Raw genomic sequence first — 26,910 nt, forward strand, 5'->3', positions numbered from 1 at the left:
ATACTTTTATACAAAACTCGAGTAATCCGTTTCAAGTACACGATTATATACTTTTGATTACGTTCGCTAAGTCTAAGGTCGTTCCAACGGGCGGTTGACGATGGGACGCTCACTTCGTATCGTCTTTATGCCAGTCCGTTGTCCCTATTCGAATACAGTAAATTCTCGTTATAAACGTGTGTATTCGACTATGCTTTGTATGCGCGGTCGCTATCCTCACCACTTCTTGGAATCCTTCGATCGAGAGCGAGCGAGAGGGATCGAAAGAGTCGACACAACGGTACCGTTAGAGTTGAGCATTACTCGAATAAAATTTTATTATATTTTTATTTATAAAGATTTATTCGAATAATGCCCAACTCCGGTTACCGTTTACGACGAAAGAGTGAAAGCATGATACTTTCTCTCGCTTTATCTTTCACGTGCTTACACTCTGTCCTGCTTCGTCTTTCACATGCTTACGCTCTGTTAGTGATCCTCTAGGGAGTGATCGGTATAACCGCAGCCATCTTGGAACAAAACCGGAAATAAATATATCTATCTTTTTCTATTAGTATTTCTTTCTCTCTTTCCGTCAGTATTTCTGCCTCTTTCTATCAGCATTTCTATCTCTTTCTATCAGCATTTCTGTCTCTTTCTTTTTTTTACAGTTTCTTTCTCTGCTGCTTCCGCTTTTGCTCCAAAATCGCGGCAACCAATCAGCGACGACACACGTTGTTCCGCTCACTCCCTATAGGATCACTACGCCCTGTCTCTCTCTCTCGCGCCATCTGCAGCTCAGAATCGTCAGCGCCATGCGTTGTATGTACAATTCGCCGCCACCCCGAGCGTGGCGCTTATAACGAGAATGTACTGTACATTCGTATGGCTAACCTCGCCGCCTAATCCGATCTCTCGCACATTCCCGTACTCCGATAATCTGGATATGGAATTCGTTTTCTGTTCCTTTCTGTCGTTGGCTAACTGCTTCGTCCGACATTGATCACATCCTCGTGTCAAGCACTGGAACGAATCAGCGTGGGACTATTTAAACGACTGGTCCTAAATACAGGGGCTTCGAAACGTCAGCGGGTATTTGGTGAAGTAGGGTAAGTTTCAAGCAAATGTCTCGATGACACGATTATACATATATTTCTGTACAAAATTCGGGTGCAAGGTGCCCCAGAAGCCGCCGTACATTTTGCTAAATCGATGCGAGCGTCGAGGCGTTTTAACGTCTCCTCGGATTTCCAGTTTTCGAAATACTTCGACGGTCCTTTCTCAAGATGGCGGATGTGGTGAAGCACTCAAGTTCAATCTCATTTGACCCCTTTTAATCAAAGATACACCCGATCTTCGATATTCGAACTCCCTCCAGTTAACGTTTATTACTTTGTATAAAAAGTCGTCCCGCTCGGATGTCATTCTATTTAACTGAAACGCATGGTAGCTTTTGGAACGCTTTGCATTTTAGTCGCGAGCGAGTCGTTAAACAGAGTACTTAATGGTACATTCATGGCTGCCATTGCATTGCGATACAAAAGGAATGCGCTCGTTTCTTTGGTGATATTTAAGTGAGTAGATATCGCTAAAAATGAGTATTAATCCTCGTAATTATAAATGGACCGATAATGTTGAAACACGTTGGATAGATTTACTTTTCGAACCACTTCGCTCCTTCGTTTCCAAGTAGATAGGAGGGGGTTCCCCTAACGCCGGACTGTACCAAATACCGGTCATCAGCTATATCTGTGAATACTTGGAACGCTACCGAGCTGTTATTCCGCGTGAACCGTAGAGGGGATAGTAAAAACAACAATACGGTTCGACGTTCCAGTCGTGTGTGCACGGCTAAGGAGATCCATTTAACTTATTTTTTTCTTCAGAAGAACCTTAAGCGTCCGGGACTAAGGGAACTCCCTCTATATTTCTTCGCCGCGTGTACGCCAAGTAATCAACATCGAATCCCAATGAAACCTGGATCCCATGTGTCTTTATACAAAATGGAATCGGTAAGATGGAATCAGCGCAATTCCAGTTTGTTGGCTTTACACATACTCAGAAATCTTTACTTCTTCACAGTGCACCTAAGATCCATGAAACGATCAAAGAGACGTCCTTCCTCAGCGTACAGAGGGCATTACAAAAACGTGTATGTACAAATGATTGAAGCCGTTTCTCTCGCACGGTAGTTTCTACGAACGCTTGCGTATACTTCGGGGAGAGGAGCAACGCGTCACGTGCCAGCTCCCGACAATATCGGCGAAGATCTGCAGGTTTCTATTTGTGCACGCTTTTGATTCACGTTTACCCCGACGAATTAAATTATGCAAGTTTAGAACACATGTATCCCTCCTTTCGAAAAGAGAAGAGAGGATCGACTATCTTGAACGTATATTGTTAAGTTTCACAACGACGCGTATAATATACCCGTTCGTGGCAATTGTCTTCCTTTCGCTTTCCCTCGCGCATACCGCGTCGCTCGCCTTAAATCTCCCCGTTTTGCATACGTGCCAATGAATACCCAATTTGCATCGCTTCGCTCGTGCGCCTTTGAATCATACGTTCAACCGAACCCGACGAACCAATCAGCCGTTACAAACTCAGTGCATCTCCCACGATCGCCCTTCGTCCGTTCTTTTCGAGTAGCTTCTACTCGCGTAACGCGCATTTTACGTTTACGATGCTCCAACGACCGTCGTCGCGAACGACAAACTCGCTCAAGGTCACTGCGATACATGATCACTGAAAACGCGCCAGCTCCAAGCATCGAGTAAATAAAAATTCCTCCGCAGCCATTTCCAATCGATGAGCAAACACGTTTCCATTCGAGCGATGTGAAAGAACACGCGGAAGGTGTTTCACCCCTGTACAATCATCTATCGCCGGCGAGTCGGTCCCTCCGACGAGCCGCTTTGCTTTTCGAAGGCCTCTGGATCGTTCGATACGCGGCAACGTGTCGTTCTGTCGCGGCCACGGTCGGATACGCGAAGGGACAGGGGCGAATTGGCCCAGTGGTACATCACCCGGCCACCTGGCGCGCCAATTTACTCCTGTCGCAAGAGAAATGTCTTCGTCTAGAACAAAGAACCTGTTCCATAGCGACGGAGGAACGCGCGCAGAAGTCTCAGCCAAACCGTGGACCTCGGTGTTCGATTATTTACAACATAGAGAAGAGATCTGCTCTACCATTTTAAACGCTATCATTATAAAGGCGATACACTCGGGGAACATGCACGGCCGCAAGATATAACCAGAGCGGAGGGCGGAGATCGGTTGTTCGGGATGTCCTCAATGTGTTTCATTGGACTTCGTGCGAAGGTGCCCTGCTAATCGCATCGAACGAGGAATATCAAAGCGAATCTGCCAATTTTTCCACTCAGGGTAAAACGTTGGACATCTTCCAGGGTGAAGTCGCGTGACGTTTCACGATTCGTTCGTGAAGGAACAGTAGTGTATTAATTGAGTGACAAGTTTCTACTATTTATGGCACTACAGATCTGAACACCAGCAGACCAGCTCGTCCCTGTAGGCAAAATTAAATAGGCAAATGTCCAGGGCGGGAGGTTGACAGGGGGCGCAAAATGACATTTTTTAAAATAAAGTTATAAATGAAATATTACAAGCTGAATGAGAAATTCAGAATAAGGTCGTGAAAAAGCTCGAGTAAATATTGTAGTATTTATTTATTTATTTTCAATGAACAGGTAAGACCCATTTTGTGACAGAAGAAGGCAAAAAGGACACAGAGTAGAGAATCAAGCGTTACCACTAAACAAAAACAGAAAGTACCTAACAGAAAAAATATAAAATATAAGTAAAATTTATACTTTAAAATTTATACGTATGTAAGTAAATATAAGTAAATGGCGCCAAAAGGGCCCGAGCGGGGCCTGAACAGCAGCAACGTCCACGACTGAAAACTGAAGAGGTCTGGCGTTGAATCTTATCGCCAATACTATTTCTCTTGTTATTTCATATCCAACTACGATCAGTCCCATTCCACTAACCACATTCCTTCGCTCTCGCGATCAGCAGGATATAGAATACCTGCCTCGGACTTTTCTAAGTGAAACCACGCCGGACCACTTGGAGGAGCATCCCGCAACAACAGAGACAAACGTGTCCGCCTCGATCAGGGGTGAGGATTAAGGGGACCTGCTCGTTGCTACGTGTCCGGCTACGAATATATGTACGTACGTATATTCTACTTTCACTCCATAACGGCGAAACTGTAAAAATTTTGGAAATCCTGGGTGAAGCCCCTCCCCCTCTGGAGCGATGATCCGCGAAGGGGGAGGAGGATTCGCGATGGTGGCATCCGTCGAACCCCCGTTCCGTCTCGATTAGTCGCTTCGCGCGAGAACAAGGGCCCTATTTATTTCTTTCTGCCCGAGGACCGGGTGCTACAGCTCCGGGATCACAATTCCTCCCTGCCCGACAGGGAGGGCTTTGCGAGCGCGGCGCTACGCTTTTTTCCGGCAAGTCTGGGCTTCGTTCGTCCTGAACCGACCTCGGTCTATCGAGGGGACCTACGCGTACTCTAGGATGCATCCTGCTGGTTTAATTTCCGACGAGACCGCGCAGTCTCGCGGCGAGGCATTATTTCCTTACCAGGGAGACCAGACCGCGGTGCGCCAGCTTCGGCTTCAGCGACGACGGCTTGTTCTGCGCGGCCTGCGCCTGCTGATAGCTCCTGCTCGGTAGCTGTTGGTCCCGCGCGCTCTGCTGCTTCTTCTTCAGGGACTCCTGCTTGGCACCGCTGTGCATGCGAACGCAGCAGAAGCTGTTTAGTAGCGCGACAGGGCCCGGCGAGTACAACTGCTCTGCCATACCTCGCACGGAGGATCTTGGGATTGTTGGGGAAGCTGCGAGATGTCTGGACGGCAGTGGCGGGATAAAGGATAAAGGGATATAGTTGGCAATTTAATCAAGCTGGAGATGAGAGTTCAGGTGGTAAGCTGGTGTGGTGCCTTGCAGAGATATACTGATGTGGAAGCGAGAGAAGTGAGTAGCTTCCTGAGTGCCGTGGCAGCAAGTCAAGAGACCACGGAAGTACTCAGCGTACGTGTGTACCTACTTTTTGGACTCTGGTGGCTTAAGTACATTTTAGCGCCTTATTAGTACCTTAAGACATTGGGGCGTGCGGAAATTCTGACCAAATAAGTTCACTTCGGTAACAAGGGATGAGGTCACTATTTCTGCAAGGTACTATACTGTTAAGCAAGGGCGTCCGCAGATTCTTTCCAGGGTGGGTGGTAACTTTGAGAAGCAGCCAAGTTGACAGACGACGATTGGTTGTTTGTTTGAACTCTTCTTGTAGCGCCAATTTAATTTAACATTTAAATTTAAAAATATTCACTTCTTTAGTATAAACTTAATAAAGATTAGGTTTTGAAAATAAGGGGGACTGCACCCCCTTGTCCCTCCCTGCGGACGCTCATGCTGTCAGAGGGAAGCGTTCAGTGAAAGTGTGATGTGCAGTTTGGTATCGCTTTCGGTGGTGAAAGGTTGAAGAAGCGCAGGGTACAGAAGTGTGAGGAGGTCGGTGATAATCAGGGTGAGTTGCGGGACTTATGTTACTCGTCAACTATTCGTTTGGTGAGAAATAGTACCAAGAAGGACGGTACTTTGAATCTTTATCGATGTACAATGAGCACTTTCGGCTTTTTATATCTATCTATACCTAAATGGTACATAAAAATGTTCGTGCCATGTGTGTATGTATGTTTGAAAGCGCAAAACTCAAAAACTACTGAACCCATTTCGATGAACCTTATACCAGAAGAATCTTTGTTTTAATGGGACTGCTACAGGCTATAGAATAGTTCCAAACTCCAAGTTTTACGCGCAGTACTAATCAATACCGAAGCGAAGCACCGGTACTTTGCTAGTGGAATATAAAATGATACTTGGAGTAGAGAAGATCGTAAATTAATTTCTCTGTTAAGTAAAAGTTGGACATTAATGTTGATCGTTGTAATCAATGTAATTGCATAATAGCATCGTATTTCGATAAAGGGGAAACAATTTGGGACTATTGTTTGAAGCATTTTTCATAGAATCAGTTGACGAGTAATTGAAGATCATCAAGTTCTGTGGTTCACTCTGAGTATCCAATGTGGCACTTGTTTAAGGGTTGTGCAACTGAAGAAATCGATTACTGATCAGAGAATTTGAAACAGCGTGAGCACGACAAGATTGTAAAGACTAAAACTGGATCAAGGTTTCGATTACCACATCGCAACGATTAGTTAAACTCCTTCAGTATTAATCAAATCATTTAGTAAATAATAATAACGAAACCAAATATTATAAGACTACCAATCCATAGACTCATGAAACAATTAAAAAAAATCTTCGAGTTACGCTGTTTCCCACAATCGTACCTCAATTTATTACTTTCCAAATCATCTCGCTCAACATTTATTAACAAAAGTAGATTTATGCGTCCTCTATTTCAAGAATCTTTTATTTCCGATGGCAACGCGAGGGTGCAGAATAATTAACCGAGCAAAGGGGTCTAAATAGCAGAAAAAACATCATGGTTGCCGCAGTGTGAGAAAGCATCGACGTTCGCCCTAAAGAGTCCTCGTTCTACTTTGCATTCAGCGGGAGAGAGAGAGAGAAAAAAATGGGGCCACGCGTCTTTTCCACGAGCGTTCTTTTCTTTCTCTAAGTAATCTTAATTGCGTCGAGAGTAGCGCGCGCCCCCAGACTGCATTGAAAACAAAAGGAACTGGCAGCAAATGGTTTAGCCTCGGCGGAGGAGCAACTTACAAGTATCGGGTGAGATCTTCGACATCGACGAGCATCGAATCTTGCTCCATGTGGAGATCGTCCCTTCTCAGCAGCCCTTCGACCAGCGCCTCGTTCAACGACGCGATCCTGGCGTGCAGATCGTTCGCCACTACCTGAAGCTGGGCCACGTTCAGCTCTGTCAAGAGTACTCGGGACAACCGGCGTCTGTCCTCGCCTAATTGAACGCCGACCTGGGAACAACGTTGGAAAATTGTTTGTCAAGTGAAGGGCCTCCTTGCTTCTTCGGCATTCGAGCGTTTAATGCTGCCTGAATTTCGGGGATTATTCTTTATGGTCTATTTTATTCCGTTTCTTCTTTCAGTTGGCACAGACTTTGTCTACTACCTACCTACTCAGAATAGAAACGTTAATCTATTTTGATGGATTAGGATTCGATTGTTCGCCGGAGGACCATGACGAAGGTTTTAATACAAAACGCTTTGTCCCTACTTCTATCGCAGATAGAACTGCAGCTTAGGACGGACAATTTTTGGGAGCGACATATCCTGAGGGCTAGAAAGCTTTGAGGAACGACATATTTTAGGAGGCGCAAATTTTGAGGAGCGGCAATTTTGGGAAGCGACAAATTTTCAGAGGCAGTACATTTGGGGGCGCAAATTTTAGGGAGCGACGAATTTTGAAGGGCGGCAAATGTAGGGAGCAGGAAATTTTGGGGAGCGAAAAAAATTTGAAAATATGTAAACCCAGGATCTTGAGGCAGCTTTAAAAACAATTCACTTTGTTTTCACGTAGCAAATTAGCAAAAACATATGAGTAGCGATACTGAATTATTTTTTGAATTTCCTCGGCTCTTTTCAATTAAAATATTTGATAATATTTTACAGAAAGGGTGGCAGACGCTTGTTAGCCTGGGGCCACGAAATCTCAAAACCTGCCCCTGTGTCCTGAGAAAGAATTTTAATTTCCTCCATAGTATCGTGGAAAATAGAAGATATTCAAATTAAACATTCTCTTCAGAAGCGGACTACAGTACAGGCTGGCCAGAATGATAAGTCTCGCTGGTTCCATTCCGTTAAACTTTACGCGAAGTAGGATATAAGAAATTGCACGAGGACCCACTTTCTCCAGGCTGGATCGCACCATCTCCGTGATGGGACTCTTTTTCAGCCTCTGCCTCTCGACCTCCATCTGCATGTGGGCCATTTCCTTGGCCTGCGCCAGGGCCATTCGCGCTTCCGTCTGTAATCTGGCTTGCCTGGCGAAGAAGTCAGCCTCGTCGATCGGTGCCGAATTCGAGCCCGACTCGAGCCTCAGAGGAGGAAGAGTGAGCACCTGTGGTCTGACTGGGATCTGCTGCTTCTGCTGCTGCTTCGAGTTCAGGGATGTCGGGGTGGATCCCGGCGAAGCATCGTTCTCGGAGCACGGGGACTCCGTGTCAGATGGCGTCTCGTTCATGAAGCAGATCTGGAGATTCATGCCTAAACAGAGACGATACTCGTGAGAATTCTTTTTATTTAATCGCCAATTAACTCCTCTTTATCCTGGCACAGTTTGAGGGAACTCTTCGTGATGAGAGCTTCCGAAGTGGAACGCGAGGTGCTTTAAACCTTAAGCGTTTGGATATCGATCATATATTTTGAGACGTTAATTTGTATCGAAGTTTCGCGTGACATTTTTCTTTATTTTTGTTTGGTATTCTTTAGTGGTGGATTGCCGAGAATGGCCTGTTTTATTTGCTGCGTATTTTGAAGTGTGTTGTTTAAAAAGTTTGTTATTTAGATATCGTGGGTTTGAACGAACAATCACTTATATTGCAGTGATTCCCCTTTTAGGTAACGCTCACACCACTTCAGTAACTGTATTGCAAGTTCCTTGCTCTTTATATCGATTTCATACTATTTTAACAAAACTCCCGATTACTGGACGAAGAACACTCGCAGGGTAAAAGTCAGGCATTCGGATTGAAAATTTAAAACCGCCAATCTCCTCGTGAACAATCTTCGGACGAAGCCTTCGCTTCAATTATGAATTGCAGATCACATTAAGCGATAACGCGTTGCACATCAGTTTCAATTATCTCAAAACCTATGCAAAATTCATATCGAAATCAAACCTCGACGTTTCACTTCATCCACCACTTAGAAATTTCTGTACCCCGTCATTGCCTCATAATTTGCGACTGTGTCGTTCCAAACGCTTCACTAAATATCCACCCCATTAAACTCCTCAAAATGAAAAACGATATTCACGATCGATTGCAAAATTTTCACCAGTCTTTTTTGTTACTCTATCATTTTGCTTTTCAGGGCCGCGAAACGTACCCCCTCTTCATTTGTCAATAACAATCACGTTTGCAGCACGACCGCGAGCAGATGTGCTGCCGAATATGCGAGGGGGACGTGTCGCGGAGGCAGGTTGTTCGCAGTCGCGAAGGGTGCGAGTGATACTGACCGCTTTGAAGCCGCGACTGAAGGCTCGGCTTTCTTCCGCGTTCAGCGCGCAAGTCTTCAGCGTCTGGACCCATCGCTAGCCTCCTGCGAATCTCTTCGCGGTCGTTTCGTCGCTGTGAACAGACAGAGGAGGCCGTCTGAAGTGTGATTACTTGTTACACCCGGTGGACGGAAGCCCCCTCGGTGCTCTAAGCCCCCAAAGTTTCGCGGCTCTCTTCCTCGAATTGTATCGGAATCAGTGGCGCGTGGGAGGTGAGCCCATTAATGAGATTGACAGCGTGTTTCTGGTAACGGCACTGTGTAATGCGCCGCGAATTATCAGCGGGGAGAGGTGTAATGGATTTCCCATTAATCTAAGGGCGCGTGGAACTTCTTCGCAACCCTTTCAGACACCCTTTATTATCCATTACTCGGGTAAGCGCAAGGACTGACGATTATTTTCGAAATTCTGACGATTACTTTCGAAATCTCGACGACTATTGCAAAAAACAGACACACAAAACGGTGGGTTTATTGGGCTAGAACCAAGAGGTCGTTTCTACGCGTCAAGTTTATAGCTGATGAGTTTCAGAAATAGGTTTGACTCTGTAATTTCTAAGAACATGCTGCGTATACATAGTAAACTACATTATGTATTTCGTCTCAAGTGTTCGATACTTTTACTCTCTGAATCCAAGTAGGTACTTACGTTCCAGTCGTATATCGTACCCTATTCACTTCACCATAATATCATAATAACATTATTATATCAACACCCCTTTAGAGGAAAATATGTGAAAGTGTACAGAATCACAGTAAAAACATTATTGCCAGACCACTTACTAGGGAACAGCAGATACGTTGACGAATATGTAGCGTGACAGATTCAGTGAAAGCAGACGTAAGTGACCAGACGTCCTGAATACATAATGCTACTACTTAGACCACCAAACTTAATCTACTCTATGATTCATATAGGTACTTTTCACACCCAATAACACTAGACCTACCAAACCAGACTGGTTTTAAATTTGATAATAAATTTACCATTTTTAAGTATGAAAAAAGTGTATTTCTAAGTAGTACAAATATATATATATATATATAATATTAAAATTTTTTAAAAATATATGAATAAAGGTTTATTTTCCTTACATAACGTATTACATAAATAACCAGTCATTTCGACTGGTTTGGTAGAAATAGGTCCACATTAATATTGTTGGTAGCTCTAGTGTTAAATCAGCTTACAGGATTCCATTCGAAAGTATAAAAGAAAAGATTAAAAAATTCTACATTTCGAATGCCAAACGAAATTCAAAATGTTGGGCTGAAATGTTCTTTCAGCTAGCGTTCCTTAAACCGCAATTTCGGGTCTTATCGCGGCTGCGGTTGCTGAAAATTCTGAGGGTGGCCATACGATTGCCCGAAGTCACACCTGAAGAGTTTCATCTGGATCTCCCCGTACGACTCTATCAAATCGAGCGACAAGATCTTCCCTTTCAGCCTCCTTCGTTTCGTCGGATTTCTGGAGCGATGCAATCGTCCCTTCTGACTTCGGCTGTTCCTTGACGGGCTCTTTATCGTCGTCCTGATGCCCCAGAAATGAAAGCCGGCTCGGTAATCGATTACAGGGCATCGACGGGATATGTGACTTTCCACTACACGAATGGCGACGGAGATTTTCATTTATGAAACGTGGCGACGTTACCCCCGAAGCATTTCGGAGTTCAATTTCTCTTTAGCCAGAACTTTACTCGTTTTTTTTTTAGCAGAATTGTAGGTTTGATTAGTTTTTGCCACTTTTTGAGCGTAATTTAAAGAAAAAATCTTCAGTCGAGGAATTTTGGGAATGCCCCTTTCTCTTTTAACGCTTTCCAATTTTTTGTGCAAGCAGGGTAACTTTTTAATGAAATATTCTCGGCTTTAAGTTTATAGAAGCCTTCGACTTAGATAAATTCGACCAAGATTCCCGAACTTCGTGGTATTGAAATTTCAATATTCACTATGTCCAAAGCTGATGTAAACTGACATCGACTGGGCCAGTCGAGTGGAATGGATTCATTGGCCCGCGAAGGTGAAGTTCAATATGGCAATCGCAGTCTCGACCACGGGGATTTACCGACATTCAGAATTTCCCTTTGAAAATGATTTGTCCTTTACCATTTATCCAAGTCCGTGACATATCGAGAAATTTCTTTTACCCGCAGATTTTTAGATTTTATGAATAATCGCGTTGCAAAGGCAAATTACACTGAAATACTTTTCAAATTTTTCAGACACTTTTGGGACACTATTAACGAAATAATTATAATGGCAGATTAGACATTTTTGCACGGAACATCAATGTGTTTAGGTCTGAACTGCTTGGAGTCCTCTATGGTAAGATATGATAATTTCTTTTACTTGTTCAGTTACCTACTCAATTCCTGATTTTGCGATATTCCAGTTATCGGGTAATTTTTATTTTGTTTCTGGTGTTTTAGTGGTTTATAATCTCGTGTGCCGTAATGTATTTCGTTTTATTTATATTGTAAACAAAGAAAGAAAGAAATCTGCAATTAACTAAATATACTGTTAATAATAATATTACTACGAAGAAAAATGTAGAAGAAGTTTTCGAACATCGTTAATTGAATTTTCAAAACCACTTCTTTTTTTTGGAGGAATTAGCCCAAGGAGAATGCGAAAATTAATTCCCCTGCACTTGCAGGCCCACGACCCACTTTCACCCTTCGATGCATCGAATCGTGTGGGTCGTCAACCTTCCACGGGACGACAACAAGCGCAGGAAACGATTTGTCGAGCAGGGTCAGCGAAACAATGCTTTCGTCGTCGATATCCTATAGCTGAAACAAATTCTTTCTTCTCGCTTTCCGCACGCTTACAGCTGTCCCTTTTTTCTTTGTATAGAAATACTGGGTCTTCGACTCTGGTTGGTGCTGATAAAACAACGGTACACTTTTGACGTAATATATTGTTAAGAGAAAGAGGCATTCTTTTCATTTAAGCAAAAGTAATTGCTATTACGAGGCTCTTCTAACATTGAAGAGCCTTAGTAAAAAAGCATTGTAAGTGCCAAAAATCATATTCTATACTGTAGTACAGAGATGGGTAAAATTTGTATTTTTTTTTTACATTTTGTGACCCGAGTTAACTTTATTCGACACATGACGAATAATTTTTTTCACATTTATTCGTTACTCGAAATATTATTTAAGTAAAAATTTTGCTTTCAATTTTAATTTTATTTAAGTAAAAATTTTACCTTTAATTTTAATTTTATTTAAGTGAAAATTTTACCTTTAATTTTAATTTCATTTCAATAAAAACTTTACGAATAAACTCTCGTCGAGTAAAAAAATTAACTTTATTCGTCGAATAATCTAAAGTTGAAGTAACTTTTATTCGATCGGGAACATTTTCGTATAAATTTTATTTTATTTTTGGCACTTACAGTGTCTTCTGTGAGGACTCTTCAATTACTGTGAAAAGAACTTCCAATAAAGTGCGTGAATTTTCTCGCAGAAGTTACGAGAGCCTTAGAAGAACGTATTCTACGATGGAAGCACTGTTTTGAATTGTAAATTTATGAGTGCTTCGTGCGAGGGTAAAGATGAAGCAGACGCGGAATAACTTCTCCGTCGCCATTCATCGCGTCGATGTCGAAAGGTCACTCTTACAAGATCGGAGTCATCGTAAGTGAAGGTGTAAAGGTCTGTCACGAAAGGTGAGTCCTTTTTGTAATGCTTCCTCGCCTTGCTGCTGCTACCCATATTTTCAGTCTTCGCTCTACTTCCCCCAGGTTTTTAGGCACTCGACAGCCTCCTCGATTGTTTATGTCCTCGAAGCAGCGCGCACTCTCCCTTCACTTCATTTGCACAATCTCTTCTTTCTCTGGGCACGCATAACAGCCGAGATTCCATCGAGAAACCAGCAGTCGCTCATCGTGGCAGCGGTAAAAAGTCAACGGGTTGGAAACGATCCCGGAAAAGATTATTTAAGCGTATATCCAGTTGTTAAAGCGACCGAAGATATCGCGGTACAAGTTCTCGAATGATTTCCTCTTCGCGGCACGACGCAGTGGACTGGGTTTATCTTCCACGATCCACTTTCTTTTTATTTACCACGCGATGTTGGACGGGGGCTCCAAAACGGGCGATACGAGTCACACGCGTAGAAACTGCTTTTCGTTCGTTTCGCACTGTGCCGAGGAAAGCAGATGGAGAGCAGAGATCTTCGACATGGAGTCCTTGATCGCGATAGAGTATTGACTCCTTCGGTTCTGTACACAATCGGAACGAGTACGCGCATTCATTCGTCGCGTCAAAGAGCCCGCGCGTTTGTATTACTTTAATTAATGAGAGACACGCGGAAGACGCCAGCGAAGCGGAAGTGTGATTTAATTGCTTCGTAATGAGATATCGTTCGAAGGAATATTGCAGTTTCTTGCGGCACTTCAGTCTTCAATTTCGAAGTGCACACGATTATTATTATTATTTTGTGCCTTCTATTATTATTATTATTTTCTGGTTTCTATTATTATTATTTTCTGGTTTCTATTATTATTATTATTTTCTGGTTTCTATTATTATTATTTTGTGCTTTCTATTATTATTCTTTTATGCTCTCTATTATTATTATTATTATTATTATTTTTCCGCGGAGAATTATTTTATCGTCCCCACATATTGACGACTATACTGCAAAAATTACCACAGCATGTTTCAAGTACACCTTAATCACTCCCAAACAAAACACCCATCGAATCGCCACAGAAGTACCTTTCAGTCTTAGCACCCCAAAAACGCACTTTAAACGACCACGATCCTCAAAGATTCCCCCACAAAAAGAAACGGCAAATTGTTGCAGATGATCCACGACACTACAAGGTTGCTCGATCTCCACTCTATCGCGGCGTGCACATATCAATGTCTCTGGCCCTGATCAGCCTGACCGCAACGCTGACAAAACACGGATTCGCAAATAATGGACGCGGCTCGCACCCGGAAGCCGCAGGGTATTACATAGCCACGGTGTTCCTTCAAGTGAAACTCTAGTCCGCGAAATCGATCCTATTCCGAGTTCCCAAGCGCTCGCCCAAAGTTCAACGAGGATCCAACCGATGGCTTCTTTAATCGATCGTCGAGGACGGGCGTTTCTTAATTCCAGGAGCGCCGTTCCGCGATTAGGACGTTGACTTTCCCCCCGCACGTTCCCGTGACAGGGCACGCCGGAATTGCAGCAAGATCGCTCGCGTTTCTCGCGACGGAAGACTGGCGCGAATCGCGAACAACGCGAGACTGGCGTAAAGCGAGTCAAGTGAGCGGCGAACCGATCTTCCGGTTAGGCTCGCTGCTCGAAGGAGGTGGTGGAGAGCCGTCTACGGAGGCTGGGCTAGCTCTCCGCTTCTCACAGTCCTCGGTGAAAGTGGCTGCCTTCCTTTGATGCCGGGGCTCTGCGTTTGCGGACGGCGGGATTTGTTAGCCAGTGGGTACGCCCCGAAGCGCATCGATACAAATTGCTTGGCACTCGTTGACGCTCTATCTATCCCTGTTGCGATCCACGACCTCGCGATTTCCATCTATCAACGCTCGTGAGCGTGGCTAATCGATCTCATTCCGTATCTAGCGGGGATTAAATTGCAGCGTTGAAATACAGCGGGCCCCCTGACTTTACTAGACTTTCTTTTTGTGAAATCAATCTCGACTGTGTAATCAATTAATATGTAAGTTCGGGACCTAGCTGTTTTCTATTTACGAGATCCAAGTGCGAAGGTTTTGGAGAACGTAGTTTGGAAATTTGAAGATCAGTGGCGCACCCAAAGGGGGATGAGGGTCACTCCCTAAGGATGGGGCTTTGCGAGAAGAAAAGAAGACTGGAATTTATTCTTTAAATAGATTTGTATAAACACCTAAATTTGCATTAAAATTAACCCCTCAACTCGGCTCCCAGAAGATTAAATCCTGAGTGCGTCGATGAAGAAGATTGACAGTGAACGTACGTTTGCTACAGATGATCTTTTTTTCATGCCACGTGGTGGAAGAAATGTTTGAATCTTTGATTGCCACTTTAACACGGTGAACTTTGATTTTAAAGGGGTAGATCGCAGGTTCCCTTCCTCGAAACTGATCCTCGAATTGCTGCGGTTCAAGATGGTGTATCACTCGCAAGTTGTACGCAAAGCGTTTCACTTGGCTGCTCATGCGAATCTCTTGACCTACGGCTGCTTCGACTATTAAGGGGCAACGATACGTTATCTCGAGACGTAACTGTACCCTTTCAGAAGTGGATCACAAGTGAAGAAAATCCTTCTGTACATTTAACCTCCGGCACTTTCCCGTTAATTACCCTCCGCGCATAAAATTAACGTCGCTATAGCCCTGCAGAGATTTTCTCATGCAGCAATTGAGCCTCTCGCAAGGCGGACTGATAAATTCCATGAGAAAATCGGCAAATCAAGCACTAACCATGTTCTGGGATTCCAACATCGAGAAACTTACAGAACGAGTGCAGTTAATTAGTTTAGCTTCTCAACAACTCAATTAAGATACACGTATCGCTTAAAATGGAAATACCAAACACTTATCAAATATACTGTGGGGTCAGGAACCCCCATAAGGGGTCGTCCTTAAATTAGATTTTCACGGGCAAAATTTGTTTGTCATACTTTCTCAATATTCGCCCCTTATTCTGCAACATCTTAGCTTTAACCTGGAAAAAGATTCATGCCTCTATCTTATTTCTATCAAAAGTTCTACCATTTTGACACAAAAAAGTGCAGTTTGTCCCACTGTGCGACTTTGGTGGAGTTGGTTAGGCCAGTACGCAGTGGATCCGAAGATCGTGGGTTCGAGTCCCATCGCCCCGGCACTTTTTTCCGTGGCTCCCGAAACACTTGGAAAAATTATAAAAATCTGTTCCTACACTCCCTCCTACGTAATAGAATAAATTTTCATCGTCGTTCAACTGCAAAGTTGCACTTTGGCACACAATAAATTTCCCCTCGACAGAGAATTAAATAAAACCCCTTCGATACAATCCCGAATGGTCCACAAATTACGTAATTCCCAACAACTCGTCAAAGGAAGGAACCAACCCCCCCAGTCAGCAGCTCCGCTGGAAAACTCCACCGATCGTAGACACAAGAAAAATCGGTGGGAAAACACACGGTTATATCGATCTCTCTTCTTCTCTCTTCGTTATCACTCGAGGCCTCTCGAAATCTTACGTGTCGTGATACGCGGCGCTATATCCGACGGTTGCATTCAATGCATTGATCGGCTTCGTGCCGGCATCCGTTTCCTGCTCCCCCATTTCCATACAATGGACACATTGCGCCGACAAGTATAGATCGTCTGCGGATTTAATGAGACTCTCGCTATCGGGACCCGAAAAACGGGGGCGTAAACCTCGTCGACCTTATTTTCCGCGTCAATAATCCAGAAAATCCTCGCGCGAAACATCACGTCGAAATTACGGCCCCTCCTCCTCTTCGCTGCTCGCGGCGAAAACGGCGTAGAAATTAAAATCTCGAAAGCGAGTTCGAGGCATCTGCCTGCTCTCCACTTCACCCCTGGCAGAAGTGGATTAAACGAGCTCTTCGATCCGTTATTCGAGGAACGGGCGTAATTGCGGCGGAACTCTAAACTTCGAATCGGCCGGCATTTGCATAAACGGCCTTGCGAATTAATTGGATTAATTCGAACTGGAAAAATGCTCCCGCGGCAAGTTCGCGAGAGGGTGCTCGTGCTATTAGACGATAGGAAACGGTTTTTGTTTGCGCGCGTATTAGTTCCATGTTCGATTAAGAAGGAGTCGATTTTGTTGCTTTAGGAGCGGTTTCAGTAGGTGTTCTGATATGTTTTTTTGGAGTTATTACAATGCAAGACGTCACATTAAATTATATATAGTAGTTTTCCTGTAATTAATTCCTAAAGATCGCCTATTTTTTGGGGCTCTAGACCGGAAGGTCCCCTTAAGGGGTTCAACCGCCTTGGCCGGGTCAAGAAACACCGCATCTTTGGGAATTTATTTCTAACTGATAAAAAATACTTTTTTCGATTAAATTTTTTGGATAAATATAGACACCTTTGAATAATATGTACAATATTTTTTCCAAGTTTTCTTTAAAAACAAATACGACGGTGTACGTTATTTTTGATGAACAGGTTTTTGAAACAAAATTGTGGACAGGGAAGAATATTAAATAAAAAGAATATTAAATGAAACTAAGTTGTCTATCGGCCGATGTTTACTTTTTTCGAGTGGTTAGAAAAATAACAAAATACCTACAGTTTGAAGCCAAAAGCTGAGTGTACAAAAATCAGTAATCAAAGTCAGGTAAAACCTGAAATATCGATTACAATATTAATCGAACCTAGTCTTTGTGATTTAGAAATAAATCCCCAAAGGTGCGGTATTTCTTGACCTGGCCAAGGTGGTCTCATCCCTTAATTCAAGTGCCATACGATCCCTATAAATAAAGAGTATCCCTCTTAATTCTCCAAGTTAATTCGATCATTGGTTCCCTTTCTACATACAGCCCCTGCCAGATTATTTCCCAAAAATCAATCGCATATCTACAGATGAAAGTTCTGTAATGACGAAGTAATGTCAATCCAGGGTTGAAAAGCCAAAAGCAAGGTAGTGTCTCGCACAATTCGTCGCCCTTCTGACATCACCATCTCACGAGCCTGCGAGTGGCCGTACTCTACGCGCATTCGTTTGAATTGCAATTAAGCAACGAGCTCCTGGAGTCTCGGGAGCATATTTTTCACCGCGGATCGATGTGGCCGCCTGCTATCTCCGCGCAACCGCCCACCGCATCCTTTGCCGCTTTATTTAGACGAACCGAGTCAGAGTTTATCAGGCATGCAACATTTATGATTACGAGCCGGCGTACACGTAGATCCCGGCCTTCGACGAGAGCGATTCAATCTCGTCGCGTGTGAGTGTTCATTCAGTTTTATCGCGCCGTTTCTATCCGCGGGAACATCGACCAGGTCCGTTTTTCTCCAGCCCGTCCTCCGCCGCTGATTATGCCACCTTCTCCATACGAGTGCCGTGCAATTATATACGTTTCCCACCTCGTATTTATTCGCTGCTTGTTTCCACGTATATTCCTATTCGCTCGGCGATAACGCTTATCTGAGCGACGCTCCATGAATATTTCATCGACCCATCGGAGGGCAAGAGCGAGGAAAATTTCGAACCGGCGGTGGCTTTTTTAAAGTAACTCGATTTCTTTCTCGTCGCGTCGGGGAGTTCTTTCTTCGAGTGGAGCGAAATCGAGGGTTCAGCCTTGCGTTACTTCTTTTCACATACCTGGACCTCAGAGCTAGAGCGCATTAAGTCCACGCGTTTGAAAAATGGCATTTCACGCGTTTCCGAAGGAGGGACAAATTTCAGACGGGAAACATGTGAAATGCAGTTTTTTTAGAAACGTGGACTTAACGCACTCTAGCTCTGGGGGTCCAAATATGTATTTTTTTTGTTGTTCACGTGAAATTTTGGTGGGGTAAATTTTAACGATTTTTAAAAGAATAGTGTAATTATATAGGTTCAGCTAATAACGACCTCTTGCTTAATTTCTTAGCCCCTTTCTAGTTATGTAATAGAAAAATACCTAACTGCACTGACATTGTTTTTTTTTTATAATAAGTATTAAAGTAATTAACACAGTTCGATAAGTGTGAAAATTGAGTTGTGCGTTGCGTCAAGAGTCAATGAATCTCTAATGAATATCGTTTCTCGGGGTGCATGCTGCACGCCCACAAAACGCGTCTTTAAATACTACTATGCAAATATCGCGCAGCTCTATGCGAATAAATATCACGTAATTAACATACCCTGTGTCAAAGTGAAAGGCTGGACGCCGTTCCCCGGCGTGTAAAACGAGAAACCAATTTCTACGCACGAAACTTTCCTTGCTTTCGACGATTATTTGCTTTCAGCTCGCTCGTCCCGGACGTTTCTCAAAATCGCGGCAAAAACGTTGCGGTGTATCAAGCAATTATACGGGAACAGTCTCCACTCACCCGTCGTTCCTCTTCGCGGGCTGCTCTCAAGTGGGACTCGATCGCGTCCAAGTCGATCTTTGGCATCGCCGTTTCGATATTGTAGACGTCGAAGCCGCCTGCAAAGAAACAAGATTATAGGTAAATTTATCGAACTGGGAATAAATTAATTTCTGTCTCTCAATTCCACGGTTCATTTATCACCTCGCATCCTCGTTTCTCAATTCTTCTGTTTTAAATTAAATAATCATCCGAAGTTGAACCTACTTTTCGCGAATTTTAGATTAAATTAAAGATTCAAGAGTTTGGAATTTTTTCATTTTTCAGGTCTTCTCTTTTAGACCAATATTCGAAATTAAATATTATCTCGAAGTCGAAGCTACCGAGCTTTCCACGATTTTAAAAATTTTAATTATATTTAAAGCTGAAGAGTTTGGAACGCTTCATTTTTTCATTTTCCGCCCTTCTCTTTTAGATCGCTGTTCGAAATGGAATATTCTTCTGAAGTTGAAGCTCTCCACGAATTTTAAACAGAATTTGATGTCGAGTAATTCGAACTGCTAAAATTTATTTTACACGATCACAGCGTGAAATCCGAGGTACCGCGGCAAGCGCAAGAGAATACTAGGGAATGAGAGGCGTAAATGGCAGCCATGGTGAAAGAAACGTGTCATGTATAATAGATACGTCGAGGTGCCTTTATTGTCCCAGAGATTACGCTAATCGTGTAGGCTTCCTCGACGGCGCGCGTGAAAAACGGGGAGCAAGTTTGACGATTACGCGTTCCCCAGTTACGCTGGGATCGAGGTTCACGCGCTGCAGTCACATGCGCCTTATTGTCTTCTACGCTCCTGCACCGTAAAATTTCACTTCTCTTGGGCAACAGTGAATTAAACGCAGCCGCGTTTCCGTGACATTAAGTGGGATCCAGAGTAGAAACTTCCGTTTCCATTCGCGGAAGATTACAAGCGCAACGACGCATCGAAACTGCTCGACGTAACGTCTGAATTTCTTCTCTACCTTCCAAGAGTTCCAAACCCATCGGGACTTAAAAACTTTCTAATATACAACCACCGTATTCCCTTAAGGATACTAGGCAACCATTTTCGTCGAAAATGAAGAATTTCTTTTTCAATTAATTACAAATAAATAAATCGAAGCTGGGACTTGTTCTTTGATACGATGTTTATTAACATCATAAACTTAAGAAATACATGCTTGTTAGCATATACTTTTCACTAATATTTTGGCTAAACAAACATGCTTTTTTAAAGCTTGTGATGTTAATAAACGTTCTGTCAAAGTACAAGTCCCAGCATCAATTTATTTGTTTGTAATTAAATGAAAAAGAAATGCTTCGTCTTCGACAAAAACCTAGTACCCTTAAACCCCGCCCGCCACTAGTTGCTTAAAAAAAAGCCAACGAAAGGACCAAAGAACCCCAAATAAAATGGAGCAACCGGACCCACCTGGCCCATTGTCAGCGTCAGCCCTCCTCTTGTCAGGGCGCCTCTGCGCGTTCGACATCCTCAGCTGTTGCTGTTGTTGCTGCTGCTGCTGCCTCCTCTTCGCCTGGTTCCTGGCCATCTTCTCCTTCTTCCTGCTGTCCGCGCTCGACGCGTCCGGTAGCTCGCGATCCAGCAGCTTGTTCGTGTCCTCGATGCCCTCTTTCATCATCATGCTCATGGCGGAGGAGGACCGCGGGGATGAGTGGATGGGACGGTCCAGCGCTTCCATGGCAACCACGTCCGGCACCGGTTGCACGTACTTCTCGAGGTCGACCCCGATGTCGCGGCCGATGCTCGAGAGCAGGTCGATCTCCTCGAGCTTCGTGTACGTGGGCTGCTCCTCCGGAGAGCTGTCGGTGTCGGTGCTGCTCTCCGTGTCGTCGTCGGCCGAGCCGTTCGACGTGACGCTCTCACGGTTGCCTATTTTGGAACGGGCCTGGCGAGGCAACTCCTTTGCCTCGCGTATCAGGTCGATGTGCTCCACTACGATATCCTCCGTCTGAAAAACGAGAATGCTCGTCAGCCCCTTGCTTCTCGTGGCCGGTGCAAGAACACGGAGTAGCGAACGTACAGAGAGACTATCGGAGTTAGAGGCTCTTGTGTATTTCTTTAATTTGTACAGAGAGATGTATGAAATTTGGAATTGGAAATTTCAAATCTGAAATGTGAAATCAGAAATCAGAAATCAGAAATCAGAAATCAGAAATCAGAAATCAGAAATCAGAAATCAGAAATCAGAAATCAGAAATCAGAAATCAGAAATCAGAAATCAGAAATCAGAAATCAGAAATCAGAAATCAGAAATCAGAAATCAGAAATCAGAAATCAGAAATCAGAAATCAGAAATCAGAAATCAGAAATCAGAAATCAGAAATCAGAAATCAGAAATCAGAAATCAGAAATCAGAAATCAGAAATCAGAAATCAGAAATCAGAAATCAGAAATCAGAAATCAGAAATCAGAAATCAGAAATCAGAAATCAGAAATCAGAAATCAGGAATCAGAAATTTTAAATTTTGCATTAGTAGATTATAGTACGACTTATTAATAATACAAGCCTCCTTCATTTGCTTTCGACAATTAATCTTCTAAGTAGTTTTATAATTCATAAATCGAGAATCTATGAAGGGGAATATATTTTATGCGAAATTCCATGTGATCCTGGTTCAAAGTGACTTTTCAAAATTGAGCGCCAAGAACTTATTGTCCTCTAACTCAAGGTTGTTTTTCTGAGGAACGGTACTTACATCACAAATAAACTGTTTAACGTGCACGCGCGGTGGCCATCGTAACGTTCATGGTAAAATAGAGTATTTGATAATTGAAGTTCATTTGGAAGCTCGAGGTTCATTTGTATGCCTGCTAGCTGACGTTCAGTTAGTAAGCGAAGGTAAGACCGTGTTAAGGATTCAGGAAATTATGATTAGCGTTGCCTTGTAACTAAACGACGCGCGTGAAACAGTCAAGTGTTGCGCCGTTTTGAAACGAGGAACGTGGCGTGAACGCTGCTCAACACATTAATGTGCTCTGCGCGGGTGTGCGTGCCGCGTGCAGTCCCCCGCATCCTCGCAACTATGGCACGAACGATATAAAGTAAATTCTCATTAATCCCCATTACCCGTGCTCCACCACAACCAGAACTCCCCGTACCACTCTCGCTTTTTAATCTCCGCGGAAAAATTGCAGCGATTAAACACCCTTAAAACCCATCGTCGACTACTTGAAGCCCGTAAAAGCGAATAAAAACTGCATTCACGAGCAGCTAACGATTAACCACCGCTCCCCCCCGCGGTCACACCTTATATTCACAATTATTTTTTACGTGAAATTTTCGAATTTTTGAATCACTGAACTTTTCAGTCATAATTGTACATTCGTTTACAAATTGTACAGTCTTTTTCTAGAAGCAGTCATCTCTTTTTGTGGGGAAAACCGATTTCTTCAATTACTTAAATTCGCCGAATTTTTAAATCTTACGATCAAGGTCTAAAAATTTAATATTGACAAAAACGTATCCCGGGATGCGATACACCCGCGTGACCACCAAGGGTTAATGGGGGGAATCGTATTTCACGGGCTAAAAATCTGCAACTTCCTCAAAGACAGGTAACAACCTGGTCCAAATTTCAGATGAATCGAATTGCTGAGTAGTTTCTTAAAAGCAATCCCATGCTACATTTTCAGCCCCAAAAAGTAGGATCCACCCTTAAAGGAAGCCCTAATAGCGCTCTGATAACTCATCCGAGAGTATCGAACCTACCACAATTATGCAATTGGTACCGAACCTGATTGCATTACGCGTATCTCGTTTCCGGTAAACATCATCCACGTCGCGCGTTTGTTGCTCCCCATGAAAATCAATTTCAAGAGCCCCTAATTCTGGCAATTCTTCGGGAGAATTAAAACCTGTCAGACAGAGATTAGCGAGAATTCACTGTACGTGATGGTCCGTGTGACACTTCCAAGCACGGACTACGCGCGGAATACTGGCTGCACGCTGACGCACCCGCGCGCGCAATGGACCGATGCGTTCACCATTTACGTTCCTCGATCTTCCTACAACTCGAGCGCTTCACATGTAGAACAGAACTGGAGATTCAGCTCGCATATAAAATGGACAGCACGCATCGTTACCCAACGCCCGCGCCAGTCCGCTCCGTTCGTTTCGCAACAGAGGCACGACCGACGTCTCGGGACCTACCTCGCCGACTTCGCTGGTCTTGCCAGAGTCCGGTATCTCCTCGATTTCCGGAAACTGGAGGGTCTCCTTCACGCTGGTGGACAGCTCGACGATCTCCACCTCGACCGGCACCTCCCTTTCTTGCTTCTTCTCCAACACCGCCTCGGAGAGCTCCGGCGCAGCCTCGGCGACCGTGTCGGCAAGCGCCTCCTCAAGCTCCAGCACCGTCAGATGCGCCTCCGCCTCGACGACGCCGGTGATGATCTCCGGTTCCGGCGAGAGAAAGCCCAGCGACGGCTTTTCCTCCGTCCTCAAGTCCTCCACGCTCTTCACGTAGTTTATGCACTTCTCCGACGGCGGCACCACCGACTCGTACAAAGATGTTACGGTCTGGAAACAGACGTTCCCGCCGATCATTAGTCTCTCGCGGCCCTTACGAGGCTGGTTGATCGAGGGGATCGCAGCGGTGCTGGCTACGTTCCACCGATCATTCCTGATACTGTTACAGTCGATGGTGTTGGTTGTTGTTTTTTTTTTTATTCAACTGGGAAGATCACCAAGTGGGGAATTTAAAAAAACAATTGTGAAGCTTTGGGGATATGTGGAGGATATATAATTACGTTCACTTTTTTTGCTGCCCGAATTGAGGAGTTGAAAGGGTAAACGATGTAAGTGCCAGTAGAATAAGAAATAATGCTTTTAATTCCAGAGTCAGTGCTATCGATTTTTATTTTCTGAATGAACTGCGAGTTTAACGTGGGTAATTCAACTTTGCCTTAATTAATTTCAGAGCATGAATTAATCAAGTCGAATGTATCGAGGCACGATTATTCTTCTGTTGAGAAGTATTTTGGGGTTCGAAGATATTTTCGTCGGAGGTAATTGAAAGCGTCGGTGCAATTGATTTTTGGTTCTTCCTGTCGAACTGGGAGTTTAATATACTCCATTGTGGACTGAGCTAATTTAGTCGTCGAAATCATTCGATTAGTGGATATAAAAATAGGGACGCATTTATTTTTCTATCGAGAAGTATTTTGGGATACTATTTTCGATCATCCGCGGCAAAAGCAGAGCTGTGATAAAAACTGTAGCTATGTTTAAAGATGTTTCGTATCCTTAACTTGCAAATCCACGATCAGACAAAAATAGGGTCTCACATGGGGCTTTAATTTCATTATTTTATTATTTTTTTAATTATTATGTCAGTAGTTTCATGAAACGAGACTGTCGTGATTGTTTGACAAGTTTGATCGTGATATATTTTCAAAAATCTCTCGCGACTATTTCCACTATTTTACATTATAGTTGTTGCTGAGATTTTTGTCTCAAGATGGAAAAGTCTCATGTAAAATCTCACAGTGGATTAGCACATTAAGCCTGTCGTGCTTATATCAGTATCACAAGTTTTAATTGAACCTGATTTTCAATCGATCACACCGATACTTTCTTTAAGGGGACCTTCCGGTCTAAAAGTCGATTTTTTTTTATTTCATTTTTCGAATGTTCGATATTTTAGGAATAGGTGTTTGAAAGGATTTGTTGACATAAAACTTTAAACGCGTTTTTCTCGAAACAGTGTTCTCAAAACGGTAGGACCTGTATTTCCAAAAGTTATTATCCTATTCGACTGAAACATTTTTTATTTTGAAGAATATATTTCTGGCTAGGGGGAAATACCAGGAAAAAATATAAAAAATTTAAAATTTATAAATTTCAAAGGCGTTGAAAGGATGAAAAATATAGGGAAAAAGTGATTTTAAACTTGAAGTGTCGTATTTTATAAAAAATGTCATTTTTGTATTTTTTCCTGGTATTCCCCCCTAGCCAGAAGTATATTCTTCAAAATAAAAAAAGTTTCAGTCGAATCGGATACTAACTTTTGGAGATACAGATCCCACCGTTTTGGATCAATTTTTTGACGCCTTGACTTTAACGACTCCCCAGTGTCGTCTGCAATGATTAATTATAAAACAAAAAATATATTTCAATAATCAAAGACATCCTTAATTCAATGCAAAACGTCCCATTAAATTATATATAGTAGTTTTCCTTTAATTAATTCCTAAAAATCACCTATTTTGGGGGTCTCTAGACCGGAACCTCCCTTAAACACAGTAGACCATTATCTAAACCTAAACTGTTTGAATACAAGAGCTTACAGATAACAGACTTCTCGCTTCTCTTTCTTTCAAACAGTGAAACTAAACCACAAGCCTCCCACCCTAAATTCCTTCCCAAAAAACCCTCTCACAATCTTTCCACAGTTTCGTTGTTCAACATCCAATTAAAACAGCAAATCCCACTTCCCAAAATGCAGAGTGCACTTTATCAAGCACCTACTTCCTCTGCCCACGTCTGTCTCGAAAACGTCCCCGCTCACCTGTATATTAAATTTCGGTTTCTCGTAGAAGATCTTCCTCTCGTTCTTCTGCCCGCAGAGATGGTTGATGCTGTCCTCGATGTTATTGTTGTACTCGTTGTCGTTCTCGACCGGCCGCGAGTCGATCTCGTTGAACCTGGCGTAATCGGGGCAGCTCTCGTCCTCCGTCAGGTCCGTGTCTGATAAGAGCGACGGCGCCAGGTGCTGGAAACCCGGATAGTTGGGGTTGACGATGCCGCGGCAACCCGCCGGAAGATTTCCCTCCTCGGACCAGTCGGACCACTCGGACGGCGTCAGCTCGTGGGACGAGTCTTCGTAAGAGGAGTTACGCCCTGCGGAATTTCATGCCGCTTGCACATTGCCGGAATAGTGAATAATCGGGCGCAGTAACGCGGCACTGACTCATCCTGTGTCTAGGTCTGGGGGATACGATGATCGAACCGTTTGATTAAACTGCACGGGCAGTGGACGCTTCCACGTAGCCCGGGACGGTCAATTAACGCGCTGATGCGATGGTGACTAATTTTCGGGGGGTAGAGATAGATGGGGTGGTCGGTAGAAGGAAGCATTTAGGAACGAGACGCTCGAGTGATCTTGAAATGAATTGTAACTTTTGGAGTTTAAGGAAAGCTGTTGATTGCCTCGCGAGACCCTGCGGGCTCTCTTTGAAGGTTTTCTATTAATAATAGTTTGCAGGATGGGAGATTATGATGAAGTGTCAAGTCTCATTCAGCCAGTCAGTCCAGCTTCCCTTGAAAATGAGTTTACGTGCTTCAAAAACCTCTTTACTGTTGAAACTTTCAGTTGATAAATTGATCAAGTCATTACTTTCATACGTAAGTAACAAATTGACCACGGAATTATTAGGCAAACTTACAAGGGAACATCCCGAACCCGAAAATTCAAAAAATTCTGAAACTTTGTGAATATGTAGGGAATTTCCTCCTGATTACAACGGAATTTTTGTTTGCTGCCCAAATTCACTCTAAGAGGGTGTAATCGACCCCTGAAAATCCGTTTATTTTCCGATTTTGTGTTAAAACTCGTGAACTGTAAAATAATTTGTTTTACCAAATGGTAGAACTAATTACAAGAAGTAACTTTTGTCTTGAAACTTTTTTCTATCTCTTACAGTTCACGAGTTATAAGAGAA

At 43.4% G+C, this 26,910-nt stretch overlaps 1 protein-coding gene and 1 long non-coding RNA gene across 4 annotated transcripts in view; one reads left to right on the plus strand and one right to left on the minus strand.

Annotated features, from left to right (window-relative positions):
• Positions 1–1,108: 1,108 nt before the first annotated feature.
• The window catches only part of Schip1 (Schwannomin interacting protein 1), a 39,157-nt gene continuing 13,355 nt past the window's right edge, over positions 1,109–26,910 (minus strand). For 2 of the 3 annotated variants that reach the window (XM_076813379.1, XM_076813380.1), the window contains exons 4-11: positions 25,758–26,089; positions 23,399–23,767; positions 20,659–21,196; positions 19,211–19,308; positions 9,193–9,304; positions 7,861–8,219; positions 6,760–6,971; positions 1,109–4,741 (exon numbers count right to left, since the gene is read on the minus strand). In XM_076813379.1, coding sequence (XP_076669494.1) covers positions 4,582–4,741; positions 6,760–6,971; positions 7,861–8,219; positions 9,193–9,304; positions 19,211–19,308; positions 20,659–21,196; positions 23,399–23,767; positions 25,758–26,089 — 2,180 coding nt within the window. In that variant the 3' untranslated portion in view covers positions 1,109–4,581. Of the gene's footprint in view, positions 4,742–6,392; positions 6,698–6,759; positions 6,972–7,860; positions 8,220–9,192; positions 9,305–19,210; positions 19,309–20,658; positions 21,197–23,398; positions 23,768–25,757; positions 26,090–26,910 lie in introns of those variants that run through there. The other variant, XM_076813381.1, reaches the window with a different exon arrangement.
• Positions 1,855–6,600, plus strand: LOC143369459 (uncharacterized). Its single transcript, XR_013085412.1, has 2 exons — positions 1,855–1,991; positions 2,062–6,600. It is a non-coding gene; the product is annotated as an uncharacterized LOC143369459 (long non-coding RNA).

The sequence above is a fragment of the Andrena cerasifolii genome, chromosome 5 (genome assembly GCF_050908995.1).
Source record: "Andrena cerasifolii isolate SP2316 chromosome 5, iyAndCera1_principal, whole genome shotgun sequence".
Taxonomy (NCBI): Eukaryota; Metazoa; Arthropoda; class Insecta; order Hymenoptera; family Andrenidae; genus Andrena; species Andrena cerasifolii.